The sequence below is a fragment of the Phyllosticta citriasiana genome (assembly GCF_038021145.1).
Source record: "Phyllosticta citriasiana strain CBS 120426 chromosome Unknown IWZ02scaffold_16, whole genome shotgun sequence".
Taxonomy (NCBI): Eukaryota; Fungi; Ascomycota; class Dothideomycetes; order Botryosphaeriales; family Phyllostictaceae; genus Phyllosticta; species Phyllosticta citriasiana.
The window spans coordinates 785,797-800,840 of record NW_027117293.1 but is presented as its reverse complement, the minus strand read 5'-3'; the positions used below and the strand labels follow the sequence as shown (position 1 = coordinate 800,840).

The 15,044-nt window shown below is 53.7% G+C and overlaps 7 protein-coding genes across 7 annotated transcripts; 3 read left to right on the top strand and 4 right to left on the bottom strand.

Moving 5' to 3' along the window:
* Positions 1–110: 110 nt before the first annotated feature.
* IWZ02DRAFT_100062 (endoglucanase D precursor) lies at positions 111–2,516 on the bottom strand. The gene is made up of 2 exons (XM_066761230.1): positions 1,959–2,516; positions 111–1,892 (listed from the first exon to the last, which is right to left on the bottom strand). Exons 1-2 carry the CDS (start codon positions 2,251–2,253, stop codon positions 433–435), a joined length of 1,755 nt encoding a protein of 584 aa, XP_066618847.1. The 5' UTR covers positions 2,254–2,516; the 3' UTR covers positions 111–432.
* IWZ02DRAFT_100084 (uncharacterized protein) lies at positions 2,105–2,979 on the top strand. The gene has a single exon (XM_066761232.1). The coding sequence runs from the start codon at positions 2,301–2,303 to the stop codon at positions 2,835–2,837; it is 537 nt and encodes a 178-aa protein (XP_066618846.1). The 5' UTR covers positions 2,105–2,300; the 3' UTR covers positions 2,838–2,979.
* Positions 2,980–3,973: 994 nt separating this feature from the next.
* IWZ02DRAFT_462901 (uncharacterized protein) lies at positions 3,974–4,829 on the bottom strand. Its single transcript, XM_066768302.1, has one exon. It carries the CDS (start codon positions 4,398–4,400, stop codon positions 4,074–4,076), a length of 327 nt encoding a protein of 108 aa, XP_066618845.1. The 5' UTR covers positions 4,401–4,829; the 3' UTR covers positions 3,974–4,073.
* On the bottom strand, positions 4,005–6,237 carry IWZ02DRAFT_100024 (RRM domain protein). Its single transcript, XM_066761229.1, has 3 exons — positions 5,487–6,237; positions 4,809–5,434; positions 4,005–4,590 (listed from the first exon to the last, which is right to left on the bottom strand). Exons 1-3 carry the CDS (start codon positions 5,972–5,974, stop codon positions 4,472–4,474), a joined length of 1,233 nt encoding a protein of 410 aa, XP_066618844.1. The 5' UTR covers positions 5,975–6,237; the 3' UTR covers positions 4,005–4,471.
* A 668-nt stretch (positions 6,238–6,905) lies between these two features.
* On the top strand, positions 6,906–7,575 carry IWZ02DRAFT_99961 (translocation complex subunit Sss1). Its single transcript, XM_066771516.1, has 3 exons — positions 6,906–7,082; positions 7,150–7,370; positions 7,435–7,575. Exons 1-3 carry the CDS (start codon positions 7,009–7,011, stop codon positions 7,473–7,475), a joined length of 336 nt encoding a protein of 111 aa, XP_066618843.1. The 5' UTR covers positions 6,906–7,008; the 3' UTR covers positions 7,476–7,575.
* Positions 7,576–7,961: 386 nt separating this feature from the next.
* IWZ02DRAFT_99983 (WD40-repeat-containing domain protein) lies at positions 7,962–9,955 on the bottom strand. Its single transcript, XM_066771517.1, has 4 exons — positions 9,358–9,955; positions 9,105–9,308; positions 8,280–9,048; positions 7,962–8,226 (listed from the first exon to the last, which is right to left on the bottom strand). Exons 1-4 carry the CDS (start codon positions 9,862–9,864, stop codon positions 8,015–8,017), a joined length of 1,692 nt encoding a protein of 563 aa, XP_066618842.1. The 5' UTR covers positions 9,865–9,955; the 3' UTR covers positions 7,962–8,014.
* Positions 9,956–11,809: 1,854 nt separating this feature from the next.
* Positions 11,810–13,930, top strand: IWZ02DRAFT_100013 (cellobiohydrolase I). Its single transcript, XM_066761228.1, has 4 exons — positions 11,810–12,499; positions 12,578–12,646; positions 12,767–13,380; positions 13,530–13,930. Exons 1-4 carry the CDS (start codon positions 11,993–11,995, stop codon positions 13,726–13,728), a joined length of 1,389 nt encoding a protein of 462 aa, XP_066618841.1. The 5' UTR covers positions 11,810–11,992; the 3' UTR covers positions 13,729–13,930.
* Positions 13,931–15,044: the final 1,114 nt, after the last annotated feature.

The window sequence follows — 15,044 nt, the reverse complement described above, 5'->3', positions numbered from 1 at the left end:
TGATGAAGCTCTGCGGTGCGGTTGACTGCGGCCTGGGCCTGGGCCTGGGGGAGCAGCGGACGGGAGCCAAGATGCGGCGCCACGGACGTGCGTCAGCTCTTCCTCCCTCCCAATAATCCCAATCCATGCCCAAAACCTCAATCTCGAGGCAGCCAATTCAGACTTCCAACATCCACCCTCCAGTCTGCAGGATTTCGTGTCCCATGACGTCGCCTCCGTCACGCCCCCGCCGCTGCCAATGACATGGAACTGAGGTGGCTCCCGGCCCTCGAGAACACCTCACGCATCTTCAATGTGCCTCTGCCCGACAGTCACCGCCGCCGACGCTCGTAATCGGAACATCACTCAATTCAATCTCTCATTGGCCACTCAAAGCTATGGACAGAATGTGAACTTCTCTCTCCTTCCAGCTCATTCATCTTAACTCGCAGCTCACGGCGTCATGGTCAAATTCAACGAGTTGCCCGGCACCCGCGGATAAAACTCAAACGTCAAGTCGACCGCCTGCTCCGCGCTGCTCACGGCCTGTGCGACCGCCCCCTCGAGTATGACATGACTGTCGTCCCACGTCCACTGGCTCGAGTATGTCATGCGTCCCTGTTCTAGCGGCCCAAACCACTGCGTGAAGTCGTCGACGAGAATCGACCCGTCTTGCTTGACTGCTCGCACCGCTGCAAGCTTCTTGAGGCCTTTGTAGACGATGGGAATCTTGAATTGTCCAGTCCCCGCCGCCGCGGCCGAAACCGTGTGGTTACCGATGGTTGGGGTATCCCACTGCACTGCTTGGATGGTGAGAGCAGCGGCGGCAGAATCGAACTCGAGAGTCAAGTTGGCCTTGATCCCCGGCACGCGGTTGGAAAAGACGGTGGACAAGAAACTCTTCTTGAAGACCACGCTGGAGCCATCGACGCTAAAGTCTGCACCCTCGCTCAAGGCCTGCCCACCCTTGGTAATGCGGCTGATTCGGTTGCCGTTGAAGTTGAATGGAATCTTCTGGTCGCTAATGCTGGCATTTCCTTTTTGCCAAATGTACGCAGAACTCGACTGCGTCGTCGTCTGGTTGTCCGTGGTGCTGTCAGCCAGCGCATTCGCAACGCCAGCCGAGGCGCTCATCAAAATGTCAATCGCCGACTGGTCCCGCCAAACATTTGCATTGCGGTCGAAAAAGTCCTGGCCATTGTCCCAAATGACAGTCGACGTGTTGTACTTGTTCGCCGTCGACACCAAGAAATCAAAATACTTCCAACGCGCCGCAGTTTCCGTGTTGGTCGTCGAGGCAGCCCACTCGCCAATCAGCACAGGAACATCGGAAAAGTTGGAGCGGAAGCCGGCAATGTCGGCCTCGAGGGCACTCTTGTCGTCGTCCGATCCCCAAATCGTCTTGCCCCAGGCAGAAAAGATGAATGAGTACGGTGAGTAGTAGTGGTACTGCAGCGCCCAGGGGTTGCTGTACGTGCCGTTCGGCCGCTGGAACCACTGGCTTGTCTTGGCCGCGTCCTCTCCCAGCCCTACAAGCGTGACGACGCGCTTGCTGTTGAATCCGCCGGCATCGTTGATTGCTTTGAGAAAGAGGTTGTTCAGCCGGTTCATTTCTGCGCCAGCCTCCGCTGTGGAGCCCGCCGGCTCGTTGAGCGGCTCAAAAGCAACGAGCTCGGACTTGCACGCCAGCTTGGTTCCGATCTGGTACCAGAGCTTGTAGAACTTGTCCTCGATGGAAGAGTAGTTGGCGGGAGTGTCGAGATTGGCCCAAATCCAGCTATCGTGGTGCACGTTGACAACAGCATACAGATCGCGCTCGGTGACCATGTCGACGACGTCTGAGACGCGCTGCAGCCATGCTGGGTCGACCGTGTAGTCTGGCGCCTGCGTCTCGAAGTGATAGGCATAGGTCACTGCCATCAAAGCCATGAGCTCCGGCTCCTACGCCACAGAAGAACGCTCCTTGAGCAGCAACTCACCCGGAAGTCTGACACTCTTGAACCCGGCCTGTTTGATGTGGTCGAAAGTCTCGGCAACCACAGGCGCGTTGCCCCAATCTCCCTCATCCGGCGTTGCATCGAGCGAATTTCCCAGATTCCAGCCCGGGTTCAACGCATCGACAAAATCAGCCGCCGAAATATCTCTGAACGACGCCGTCCCGTTGCAGCTGGAACTGGAGTGTCCCGATGTAGTCGAGTTGCTGTACGGGTAAGGCGGGATCGATCTCGCGGAGACCGTGGCCGCTGCGAAGGAGACAAGGAATGGCAGCTTCATGTTAGACGTAAAGGAGCGACGGCGACCAACACAAAAACAATGAACGAATGGATAATGCAATGAGCGAGAGAATTTTGAGTGGAACGGTTGCCAATTGCATGATATGTATACCTACGATGACCACAGAACAAAGTGGTCCCACTCAATCAATCAATCCACTCCACCCAGGCGACCCTCCCTCTTCTCCGAGAAAACAAACTCCCGCCGGATGCCTTTCTCTGTACCTCGCACACCTCACTCACTCACCCCCCATCTACCCTAGTCAACCGCCACTCTCACTCACCCAACCAAGCGAGCGCCATCCAACAAACCCACCAACCACACAGCGCGCCCACCCGGCTACCACCCAGCGCACGCACAGTGCAACCGCTCGCCTCGCCGGACTGGCGCACCCCTCCAATAACAGCAAACCTGCGCGCCCCGTTTCGATCCGTCGTTCGCGTAGAGAACATCGTGTGGAAAGAGGTGGACCGGCCCGGTTGTTAAGCGCAAATATAGAGTTACTGCGTCCGTTGATGCACAGGGGTTATCCCCGCGTGTGGGGCTGCGTGTTCGGGATTGATGACGCACGCGTGAGACGGTGATGTGAATGAGTGACCGAGTGGTAGACGAAGGGATGGAGAGGTAGGTAGGTATGGAAGATCAGATAGAGTAGTGCGAGAAGAAGAGCATCGAGGTGCGCATTTAGTCTCGTGTTTTTAAGCGTCAAACCAAGCAGGCGGGGGCGCATGGTGCGCTTGCTGCGATTGATTCGCGAATCCTTCTACCAAGACGGATAGACAGACAGACTGCATGTGTATGTAAATACCTAGATACATGGCCACGGAAAGGTACATGTGCCTAGCTCAAGCACTCTACCTTGATTAAACATGACGCCATTCATTCGGTCTGGTACCTGCGGCAGCTGTCGCTCGGCACGTACCTACGCACCCGTACAAAGATTGTACTTATTACTATTCAGCCTCTGCCCGCCAAGCGAGAACTACTTGCTTGTGTCGAAAGACGAGAAATGCCGGCCGCGGCGGTATATCTTGGTCTGTAGATATTTTTCCGTCAACCAGGTGTGAGGCTGTTGCGCTGTGGTGAGGCTTGGTAGGACTACCTGCACGTGCAGCAGGTGAGAGAGCAACAATAGTGAGATGCTAGATTGGTGTTCTGTTCTCACTTGAGATGGTTGCGAGAGTGAGTCGTGCCGAAAAAGGGAAATCTAAAAAGTTGAAAGCGTTTCGACAGGCAGCCTCACCAGTAACCGCACACAACGACAGTAGATCACTTGTTGCTTAACGCGCGAAGAAAACCCTGCATCAATTCCTCCGATTTTAAAATCACTCGAGCCAAAAAGGGACAGTCTAGAAAATCCGACCCACCATCTTCTATATCACCAGCAGCACCGTCGCCATATCATAGCATCATAGTCTTTACCACCGCCTCCTCCCCATCGCCAGCAAGCATGAATAAATTCCTCCCGGCCTCATCTTCCAGAGAAAACGCAGAGGTACACTCGTCTTGCCAGTCATAACCACCCGTCTCAATAGCATCATTTTATCATCAACATCATCAACATCATCCGGAACCAGCCAAAAGTTAAAAAAGAGGGCAAAAAAAAAAAAAAAAAAAAGAAGAAGAAGAAGAAGAAACAGGACTTTTTTGCTCTCAGAAAAGTAATCTCGGACATTTTTGTGGGTTGGAAGCGACCTGGACAGAATGTCGACAAGCAGGGACCTTTCTTCGTTTCGAAAAAGTGGTGTGTAACGTGCCTGCCTGCTAACCGAATGACTAACTAGCTCGTTTCTTTAAGATACACAGAGGTGAGGGTAGAGCTAAGCAACTACTGCCTGCGACGACGACGGGGCAAGAAAAGAGCTCAAAAGAGAAAACGAAAAGGGAGAAACGAGGGAAAAGAGCAATAAGGAGTCAACTACCACTGCGAGCGAAAGAAACGAAAGGGGAAAAGATGATAAATAAGCAAAGGAGATAAAGGGAGATAGTGAAACCTTGTACTTGCGTCTGTTCGCCGGCCAAACGGAGTTTAAAAAAAAAAAAAAAAGAAAACACCAGGCGCCCAAATCAAGAGAACCGTCGTCTGCTTGTGACGGAGTCGTCGCCCGTCTATCGACCAAAAGATGTTGTGGGGTCGCGTCACCCATTTCGGCGAGCCGTCGTGTATTCCGTCAAATCCAGATCCAGATATTGGGGAGACGTAGTAGCGAAGTGTCGTTTACTCAGGGCGCGGCCGCTTCGCACCGTGAGGATTCCAGTTGCCTTCGCCGCCGGACTGCTGATTGAAGAAGGCCGGGTTGAAATGTCCCTGACCGCCGCCGCCGCCGCCAAAACCACCTGTGCTCAAAGGTCAGCCAACTGTCACAACCGCATCGCGCAGGGAGAGGATGAACTTCGCTGAGACGCCGGGACCCGTGGATTTTTGAAGCGACGGCCTTGAAGAGGCTGCTGTTGGCCGCTCCGTCCTAATCCTGTTGGGGACCTTGGCGTGCTAGGCGAAGTCCAAGTCGAGGCCAGCGCGTCTTGCAATCGTGCCAACATAGGGATGCACTGACCTTGCATGCCGCCCATGCCCATGTTCATGTTTCCGCCCATGCCTCCCATGCCTCCCATCATGCCGGGGTTCATGCCCATGCCTCCCATCGGGCCCATGCCGCCCATCATGCCTGGATTCATGCCCGTGTTCATGCCACCTCGTCCACGGCCGCCCATGCCACCTCGCATGCCTCCCATCATGCCGCCGCGGTTGAAGTTGCTGTTGAAGCCCATATTGTTCATAGCCATTGGGTTACCGCCGAATCCGCCCATTGGATTTCCGTAGCCGCCGGTAGGGCCCATACCTCCACCCATGGGGTTGTTGAAGCCTCCACGGTTGTATCCCATGTTGCTCATGCCTCCGCGGTTAAAGCCGCCGCGGCCTCCACGGAACCCACCACCTGGACTCGAGCCCATGTTCATGTTCGAGCTGCCACTGAAAGATCCCGATGCCGAGCGGTTGTCGCTGCGGTTGCCATCTTTCCGATTAGGTACATCCTTTGGCAATGTACGATAGGGATTAATGTGAGGCGCGTGGTAGGATGCGCCGTGCTTCTTGGCGTATTGCTGGCCCTGGCCAAATGATTCGATCGTCCTTTTAAGAGCAGTCGCAGCTTGCGGAGAAGAAAGCTCAACAAAGCATTGTCTGTTTAGCCGTCAGCACAAGAGCCAGACTTGGAGGAAAGATAACACCATGCCCTTTGCTTTTGCCGTTGACTTTGTGTTCGTTAAACGTAATCTCGACAAGCTCGTCCTCACATCCACTCTGGTTCGTCCAGCCGCGAACGTCGTCTTCATTGGTCCACCAGTGTAGGTCGCTGATTAGGAGCGCAGTCGTGGCATTTTGGTCTACCGGACGGTCGTCGGAGCCTTCCTTACGCTTGACGCCCTGCGCCACAGGTGCTTGCCGAGGTGGTTGAAGCTGATTCTGTGATGAACCACCTGTACTCGAAATTTGCTGCATTTCGTCCCCATTGGCCTGTTTATTATCGCCTTGCTGAGCACTTTCGTCTTTTGCTGCGCCATTGGACTTGGAGTCTTCAGTCGGTTGATGAGCATCGGGCATTGATTCCGTGTGGCCTTCAACGTTGGATTCCTGGGTGTTGTTGGTGGTATCCTGTTGGAAAGATTCTTGTGGCGCGTCATCGCCGTAAATATCAATATCGAAGTTGTCGTCGTCGGCCATGATGGATGTCGGTGTGAGAGAAGGACGGCAAGTCCTTGAGTTGAGACTTCTTGTTCGTATTAGTTTGTCCTAAGATACTTGATTCTGCTTCGAGGTGCACAGGAAGTACAGAGAGTATGTCTGTGGACGTTGAGGTTTGATCAGCAACGTAAGTACAGCGGGTAGGGACAGCCATGGTCCAGGAATTTCCCCCCACGCAGAGAGCCATAGCATTGGAAGATTCGGAAGGAGCAAGAGAGCACAAGAAGGAAAAGGATGATGGTACATGCGGTGTGAAGATGGTCATACGTACACTTCCCAACCGTGCTTTTGGCAGAAACAAATATCGAAATCGGCTCAATGTGTGACAGACTTGTTTCTCCGGTTACCTCTGTGGTAGACGCTGGAGACAGAAAGAGTTGGAGGTGTGATGAGTGAAGAGACAGGCCTGATGTTTTGTGATGCGCGGGTCCTCGCGTTCTGAAAGGTACAGGATGGCAGCCCTTGAATCCCGGAAAGACAACGCCAACTTCCTCTGCTCGCGTCTTCTACTTGTCAAATGCGTCCACCTGAACCAAGAGGAGCGGATGGGAGACGCGCTGTCCACCTGACACCGCGATCTTCGCGGACGTTGCCGTAGTCAGTAGAGAGGCGCCTATGGAAGCTTGGAGCGCCGCGGCTTCGAATCGGGAGTCGACGACGAGGGTGCAGATGGGATCAGGGGGTGCTCGAGGAGCTTCTGGAGACGGTCAGCGAGACGGCCGAGTCGAATTCGAGGAGCCGATGATACCTGAACATGTGGTGGCTGATGGAAAGAAGGGAGAGGCGAGGGCGCGGCAGACCTGCGCCGTCAGAGCTCGGCCTAGCGGCTTGGCAGCGATCAGCTGGTGGCGCAAGGATCCCGCGGCTTGTCTGGCTGCTTCCGCCCGGCAGACGAGCGGCAATCTGGCCTCCCCAGACTCAATCAACACCAAGCTTAGACAACTCTCGACTCTCCGTTTCTTGTCTACGACAACACCCCCCCCCCCCCACGCCCTTCCCCCTCTGTCCTCACCATGTCCGACCAACTCAAGGAACTCGCCGACGTCCCCAAGGACTTTATCAAGGACGGCACCCTCTTCATCAACAGGTGCGCTCCCCCTTGACACGCTGCCACTTTTCAATTTACTCCAACATGGATGCTGACTTTTTTCTAGGTGCACCAAGCGTACGTATATATCCGGCACTTCGAAGACCAGGCCCCCCTCTTTTGCGCCCCTCTCAGAACCTTCTTGCGCTCTCCACACGCACCCCAGCACCGCAGACAAGCACGCACTAACACTCTTTGCAGCCGACAAGCGCGAATTCATCAAGATCTCGCAAGCCGTTGGCATTGGTTTCGTCGTCATGGGCGCCATTGGCTACCTTGTCAAGCTGGGTAGAGCTCCCCCGACCGACCCACCGTCCACCATCCGCGCAAGAGACTAATCCCACCCATCCAGTGCACATTCCCGTAAACAACATCCTCGTCGGAGGCGCATGAGCATTTCGGCCATTCTTTGGAGCTTTTCCGCGCAGTAATACAAGCTGTATGCGTCGGGTCGGAAGCGCTGCATTCGGAGAAAAGGGAGACTTGATGATACCAGTTCGCTCTCGAAGGAGGGCCTCGAAGGAGGGCCTCGAAGGAGGGCGATTTTTGTAAGAAATTATACACGCAACGGGCATGGCGGAGTTGGGATCCAAATGAATTCAAAAGTCACAACATGCCTTTGTTGCCTCTCTCGGTGCCGGCGCCATATCCTCCAGGCTCGCTGCTTGACTTCAACCCGGTTGCTAAGCGCAGGTCATTATCCGCAACACAGCTCTACAAGAGCATCGATTTCCGCTAATCTTGCTATCCACTGTATTGTTGATCCTAAGCCGAACGCCGTGGGAGAACCGAATCCACCCATACACATAACCCTCCAGCAATGCTAGCAATTCAAGCCGCCAACCGAAAACCAAATAAAGGAAAGGCATCCAAACCTGCACCATACCGAAAATAATCATGGAAATCGTTCCCCCACGACTGCCTCCAGATCACTACTCATCATCTTCCGCGAGCCTCCTCCTGGCTCGTCTAAACAAGCTCGCAGGGCGCCGTTCAGTGGACCCGTAGAGCACGGGGTCATGCTTCAACTCGGCATTTACGCGTTGGCCCATGGCCGGATCTCCTTCGTCGTCTTCCATCCCGTCGTTCCACGTGTGCACGGTACAAGTACCGAGCGAGGTGCCCCAGCCATTCCACGACGTTGCTAAAAGACAAGTCAGAAAAACGTGCTTTCTCAATTTTCCTGAAGTTACTCACCGGCGATGACCGGGGCATTGGGATGCCAGCTCGCATCTCTAACGCAAGTCTGCCACTGTCCTCCATTTCTGCCGATAAAGTCGTACGTTTCGGCCAAAAGGTCTGCATTCCTGGGCCTCGAGTTGCGGGTTGCGTTGAGCACGTCTACCTTGCCGGCCAACGTTGCGTCCATGTTCCAGACGTACACCGAGCCGTCGTAGCTACCAGAGTAGACGTACCGCGAATCTGTGCTACCAGGCGGAGAAAAGTGACAGCGAATCAATGTCTTCAGAACGCTGTGGCCGCGGAAAGTCACGAGAGAGCGGTCGTGCGGATGAGGGCGGTACTCGGTCTCGTCGTAGGAGTTGGTGCGATACTCAAAACCTGTAGTGTACGCGTTGATGTCAATGCTGTTGGCGTCGCGTGGGCTAAGCATGCTCCGTAGGTCCCACAGCTTGGCTGTTTGGTCTTTCCCGTTGCTAAGAACGTAGCGCCCGTCACCTTTGCTGTCAACGTAGGTGAGACCCTCGGTATGGCCGAGGAAAACACCGGCGCATCTGCCATCTACCATGCTTCGACGATCCCAAACTTTGATTGTTGTGTCATCGGACCCTGAATAAAGGATGTGCGGCGAGTTAGGATCGCCGTAACAAACAGCATTCACATCGTCGTCGTGCCCAGGGATCCGCAGGATTGACCGCCGTCGTTCGATATCGTAGACATAGACGGATCTGTCTCCTGTCCCAGCCACAATTTCTCTGCCGTCGCCAGAGAATCTCAAAGACCAAATCTGGAAATCAATGTAAGCATATCTAGTCTAGATGACGGGCTGAAAGTAACACTTACGCCAAAGTATGGGTATGCGTGGAATCCTCTTCGGTCCCGGAAGCCAGTATTTGAAAAGTCGAGCAGATGTGGGTCAGAGTTATCACTCGGATCCGTTGGCGCAAGACAGACTACGCTGCGGATAGAGCTGTAGGCAAGGAATTTGTTGTCGGGACTCAAAGAGGCATCCGTAATCGTCCATTGTCCGTATGGGTAGTCGACAGTCTACTCAGAGTTAGGAAAAGTGGTCCCCAAACGTGATGGGGTCGCAAACCTTGTAGTATTTCCACCTATGTGGATTCGACGTGTCGTACATTCGTACTTTGAAGTCTTGAGCGCAGGAAAAGAAAAAGTTGCCATCGTTGGAGAATTGTCCGGAGTAGCATCGCGCGTCGTAATGGATGATGGTGTCGGCCTTGGATGATGGAATGAGACCCTGAGAAATGACGCTGTTTCTCAACTTTTGACGCCCAGAACATCCCAGCCCGAGTTCTCTATGCATCAGCCTGTATGCCAGCTTCTTTTTTCGTACGTAAGAGTCGAGCGGTCTCTCGTTTGCGCCGAAAGTTCCCGAAGCTATTAGTTTCTTCCCCTCCGCGCTGGGCGGCTTTTCGATTGCCTTGTGGCCTTTGCGTTTCCTCCTTGCACCGAGACCTCCATAGCCAGTGTTGTCGGTTTCAGAGTCGTCGTCGTCGTCGTCGTCGTCGTCGTCCAGTGGCGCACGTCGTGGGGCATGGTTTACGAACATACGACGGAGGCCCGCATGGCCCAGCAGTTGCATTATCTGCTCCCTCGAAACTGGTGATTATTAGCCGAGGATCATGGTGGCCAAGCAGTTGCGACTGGATACTAATGATGGGCGCGCCGCGCTGTTCGGACTCATCGTCTTCATTGCCATCTTCTCCGCGAAGGGTTTCAAAATCAATCGTCACGTTGCTCAGACTCTCCTCTGCATCTGAAGAGTCATTCGTCAATCGCAACATGCACCAATTTGGTGGCGAGCGTGGAGGATTTACCATGAAAGTCACCATCGTCGTAATCGTCGTCCATCAGGTCGTCGTCTTCTCCCAATTCGGCCGGAGCATAGTCCATGTCATCGGCGTCGGTCTCGTCTTGCATCTCCTGTCGCATCTCCTCTTGCAACAGATCGATCACATCATGGTAGCTTGGATTGTCGACGCTCGGCGGGGATGTAGCGGAGCGGCCGTTGGAATCCGAAAGATTTTCGCTCATTTTCCAGCTACCATTCGAGGACGAGAGAGGCGACTTCACTCAGCGAAGTTCACAAGACGCGGCGGTCATGAAGGTTGGGAACAGGGAAGGTGGGAGTCGGACATCGATGATGGCAACGAATGGATGGCGCGAACGTCGACGGCAAGACGATCCCGGCGATAGTGTCTCTTAAGCCCGCCAAGTCATCGAACATGACCATCGCTCCTCTCCGCCTTGCCCATGACATTCATCTTCTCATATTTTGCAGCTGCATTGTCTAAATTGTCGCAGGCTGGTGAGACGCTGCTAAGAAGAGCAATGCCACCGCGCATCTCATGCGTGGATCCTTTGAGTGCAAAGACAATGATGTCGACTCAACTACCAACCACGATACCTTCGTGCTTTACTCCGGTGGCTTCGTAACGCATGACCATCTCAGGGCCGGCGAGAAAACTCGTTGAAGCCACCGCTAGCCTTCGAGGCGGTGTTTGCTCTGGACAAGTTCAAGCAGATTTAGTGGCGCTTCCAAAGGCATAGCGCACCTTCTCTGCAATTCTTGCCCAAGCCATCCATTTTGGCAGCAGCAAAGTCTACAGTACTGTCATGACAAGTCACCCTTCAAATTCCTTATGAAAATGGATAGTTCCGCTTATTATGCGCTCTTTCTGCTTCCAAGCGATGTACAGAGCCCAAATGTATCCAACCGACCTTGACATGGCGAATGAGATCTCGCGATACGCGCCAAAGTTTGGGCGTCCTTTGTGACGTAGGATGGCAAGCCCAAAATCCAATTCCGACATTACTCGACTTTCTCTGCCCGCCATCCATGCGACCCCTTCATACCTGAGGCCCTTTAATATCTCGCGGCTGTTATCCCACCCTTTGATTGGTCGAAGAGCATTGCGCGATGTCGTGCGCGAGTTGGTGTTTGTGCCCCTGCTCGCGAACATCTTTTCTGACTTGACAGCAGACTATCAAGTGAATGCATGTAGAGACAACACGCTTATTTGTATCTAAAATGTCATGCTCACTCGAGGCTGCACCATGGGCTCGTTTGGATGTTACGGAGAACCTGAATAGATCTCCTTTTGGATCAGCTGTGGCTGACACATCCCAGGCAATCCAAGCAATCTTCACATCTCAAGTAGATTGTTTCGACCGTCAGCGGCGAGAAGGCTGCAATCTTCCAACTGGTCGCCAAAAATTGCCGAGCGCAGGCGCCAGCATGTTGGACCCTTGTACCCCGGATTTTCGACGTTGTGTGCAGGGTTGAAATGTCTCCACACTGCCCACTTCCAAGCAGAAATGAGCCTCAACATCACCATCGCCACAAGACCTGAAATGCGAAAGAGCTGCTTCCATGTCGGATAGCACCACATCATTTCAAGCTTGCGGAACAGTCCGCGCTTGCTGCATGGAATGCATGCCCACAACGGCGCTGCAGCTCAATAGCCAGAACTCGTGTCGGGACAGAGCTCCCTTCACCGAGCTAGCAACCAGAGGTCTTTCCCCTGATGCGGGAGTCCGCCGGGAAAATGTTAGTCGGCTGTGCGGACATTACTGTTGTTCCATCCCGGCAAGGAGAGCAAACCGAGGCCGATCTAGAAAGATATACTTAAGCTGCACACCGAGCCCAGTCTTCCGCGCACTCAACGTCGTTCATTCCTTCCAGTTGCATTTCTCGTCACTCTTTCACTATGCATACTTTTCACGTTTTCTCGTCGCTCTCTCTACTTCTTGCGGGGTCACAGGCCCAAAAGATGTTTACTATGAAACCTGAGAATCACCCGAAGCTTCCAACTCAGGTCTGCACCAAGGGTAAAGGATGTGTCAAGCAAGACACTTCCATCGTTCTCGATTCGAATTGGCGCTGGTGCCATGACCAAAGTGGATCAAACTGCTACACGGGCAACAAATGGAACGAGCAGTATTGCAAGGACTCCAAATCTTGCACTGAGAAATGTGGTCTCGACGGCGCTGGAGACTACGAGAGCACGTACGGCATTTCGGTCAAGGGAGACGCTCTCACTATGAAGTTTGTCACACAGGGACAGCAGAAGAACGTGGGTGCTCGCGTTTACCTGCTGGCTCCGAACAGCGACGACAAGTACAACCTATTCAAGCTCAAGAACAAGGAGTTCACGTTTGATGTGGATGTCTCCGGCTTGCCTTGCGGCATTAACGGTGCCTTGTATTTTACAGAGGTCAGTTAGAATGAGCATTTTCTCGTATTCGGTTTTAGTCCTGATCTGCATCTACTCACGTAACTGACCAAACCCCAGATGGAAGAGGACGGCGGCAAATCAAAGTACAAAACCAACGAATGCGGTGCGAAGTATGGTACTGGCTACGTGAGTGAATTCCTTTTACTCTCAATCCTCCTCCCCTACCCACTTTCTTCTCTCTCAAGCATTGCAACTTTACCCATTTTCTCCTTTATCTCCTCAAGTTCATGCTGATTTCCAAAACAGGGCGATGGTCAGTGCACTCATGACCTGAAGTGGGTGCACGGCGAAGCCAATTGCGAGAATTGGGTACCGTCGCCAAGTGACCCGAACGCTGGTACGGGCAAGTACGGTGCTTGCGCCAACGAAATGGACATTTGGGAAGCCAACAAGATCTCGGCCGCCTACACGTCGCACGTCTGTGACGAAAAGGTCAAGGGAATCTACCGCTGCGAAGGCAAAGAGTGTGGCGACAGCCCAGCCAACCGCCACGGCGGGATTTGCGACAAAGACGGGTGCGATTTCAACAGTTACCGTTTGGGCAACGATTCCTACTACGGCGAGCGCAAAATTGTGGACACCAACACCAAATTCACCGTCGTTACACAGTTTGTCACGGTCGATGGTACCCCCAAAACGCCCCTGAAAGAAGTTCGCCGCAAGTACTTGCAGCATGGCAAGGAGATTGCCAACTCCAAAACCAACATTCACGGCCTCGCGCCGTATGATTCCATTACCGATCCCTTCTGTGCGGATCAGAAGCGCATCTTAGGCGACCCCAACGACTTTGGCAAGAAGGGAGGTCTGCCTAGGGCCGGTGATGCTCTTGACCGCGGCATGGTGCTCGCCTTGTCTCTCTGGTACGTCGACTCTCCGTTCCAAACCCATAACAGTCAAAGTGTTGGCGATACTGGCCAACAGCGGAACAAGCACTTGCCAATCCCATGAACCTTTCATCGTTTCCCGCCTCTTCTCTTTCTCTTCTCTCAACTAACACAACCACCACCAGGGACGACCACACGGCCAATATGCAATGGCTCGACGGCGCATACCCGCCCGGCGCCCCCGAAGACAAACCCGGCGTCAAGCGCGGTACCTGCCCGCGCGACGGCGGCAAGCCCGAGCAGGTTGAGCAGCAGTTCGCCAACGCGCGGGTCATCTACTCCAACATTCGCTCGGGCGATCTGGATTCGACGCACAGGCCATGAACTCGCCTCCGACGACGAACGAAATGACGTTTGCAAGTAGATGGCGGTCATGTGTAGCAATCTTCGCTTCGTCTAGGCACTGGGTGTCTCCGTTGTTTGATGCGTTGGTTGATTGATGAGAGAAAGTGGCATGGGACGGCCGGATTTTGCTATTTCTGCATTTGCGGATGTATAGTAAAAATACTTGTACAAAATTCACGGCATGCTTCACACGTATCCGTCCGAGAAAACCTCGCACTCCTGTTCTCGATGCGCGAATTCGCAATGGAAATTGGGGAGACGAGTTCAAGTTGATTGATCAGCGGTGATACTGTAGAGCGAGCAAGCCTCACAATCCAAGCAACAGCGACAGTTCATGGCCAGACCAAGCGCGATTTGCTCAGCCATCCAGAACGGCTACCATAATTGCAACAAATATTTCGACTCGTCCCGACTCACACAATTACCCCAAGCCAAACAATGACAAGACGGGCCACCATCCCACCAAGCAAGCAGCAGCAAGCAGCAAGCAAATCAACCCACTGTCAATGCCATCTCATCCACCTCGCCTCTTCCGATTTCCTCTCTTCACGGAAACAGTACAACCCTCCGCCACCGGCAGCTAAACAACCAACTACATGAGCATCAATCGCTTTCGCCGCATCCCGGCATGCTCATTATGCGTGCGTGACTTCATGCCACCCGCTCACTCACCACCAGAAACTTGGGATTGCAGCGCACTAACCCACCCGATAGACAAACAATGAATCACACCGCGTCGACAAAGACAACCAATCCGCCAAACCCGCGCACGCATTTCCCCATGCCCATGCCATATCGTCATCCATCCATCCATCTTTCTTTCAAGTGCTGGCTGTGCTCTCCTTCCTTCTTCCCTTCCTCCCCTCTCCCTTTCATTCGTATCCTTCCCTCATCCACCCAACCCTCGCGACAGATTGACTAACCAAGCAAGCAAGCGGGTAGATATGTAGATATGCAAATATGCAGATATGTCGATGGCGGCGCGCAAGATGGGAAGGCTGGTGGCGGCGACGATCAGACGAGATGGGATAGGAGAGGAGAGGAGGGAGGAGACGAGATGACAGGATAGGTAGGTGAAGCAGAGCAGACACCTTGACGCGTTGAGAGCTAGTTGCCTGCACACGCACGCAGACAGATAGACAGACAGAAACAGGGTGGGAGTGGGATGAGGGCGAAGGGAGGCCGGCAGTGTTGACGAGGTAGCTACCTGACTAGCTACCTGACTAGGCAGGCAGGTAGGTGGATAGGTGGGTAGGTAGGTACAGGTAAGTACCTAGGTCACAAGAGAGAGAAAA

Coding starts and splice junctions, on each gene's coding strand:
- IWZ02DRAFT_100062 (XM_066761230.1), bottom strand. CDS start 2,253: ATGAAGCTGCCATTCCTTGTCTCCTTCGCAGCGGCCACGGTCTCCGCG. Junction 1,893..1,958: donor CAAGAGTGTCAGACTTCCGG/GTGAGTTGCTGC, acceptor CTTTGATGGCAG/TGACCTATGCCTATCACTTC.
- IWZ02DRAFT_100084 (XM_066761232.1), top strand. CDS start 2,301: ATGGATAATGCAATGAGCGAGAGAATTTTGAGTGGAACGGTTGCCAAT.
- IWZ02DRAFT_462901 (XM_066768302.1), bottom strand. CDS start 4,400: ATGGGTGACGCGACCCCACAACATCTTTTGGTCGATAGACGGGCGACG.
- IWZ02DRAFT_100024 (XM_066761229.1), bottom strand. CDS start 5,974: ATGGCCGACGACGACAACTTCGATATTGATATTTACGGCGATGACGCG. Junction 5,435..5,486: donor GTCAACGGCAAAAGCAAAGG/GCATGGTGTTAT, acceptor ACGGCTAAACAG/ACAATGCTTTGTTGAGCTTT. Junction 4,591..4,808: donor GGGCATGGGCGGCATGCAAG/GTCAGTGCATCC, acceptor CTTTGAGCACAG/GTGGTTTTGGCGGCGGCGGC.
- IWZ02DRAFT_99961 (XM_066771516.1), top strand. CDS start 7,009: ATGTCCGACCAACTCAAGGAACTCGCCGACGTCCCCAAGGACTTTATC. Junction 7,083..7,149: donor GGCACCCTCTTCATCAACAG/GTGCGCTCCCCC, acceptor ACTTTTTTCTAG/GTGCACCAAGCGTACGTATA. Junction 7,371..7,434: donor TGGCTACCTTGTCAAGCTGG/GTAGAGCTCCCC, acceptor CCACCCATCCAG/TGCACATTCCCGTAAACAAC.
- IWZ02DRAFT_99983 (XM_066771517.1), bottom strand. CDS start 9,864: ATGCAACTGCTGGGCCATGCGGGCCTCCGTCGTATGTTCGTAAACCAT. Junction 9,049..9,104: donor ACGCATACCCATACTTTGGC/GTAAGTGTTACT, acceptor ATTGATTTCCAG/ATTTGGTCTTTGAGATTCTC. Junction 8,227..8,279: donor CAATGCCCCGGTCATCGCCG/GTGAGTAACTTC, acceptor CTTGTCTTTTAG/CAACGTCGTGGAATGGCTGG.
- IWZ02DRAFT_100013 (XM_066761228.1), top strand. CDS start 11,993: ATGCATACTTTTCACGTTTTCTCGTCGCTCTCTCTACTTCTTGCGGGG. Junction 12,647..12,766: donor CGAAGTATGGTACTGGCTAC/GTGAGTGAATTC, acceptor TTTCCAAAACAG/GGCGATGGTCAGTGCACTCA. Junction 13,381..13,529: donor GTGCTCGCCTTGTCTCTCTG/GTACGTCGACTC, acceptor AACCACCACCAG/GGACGACCACACGGCCAATA.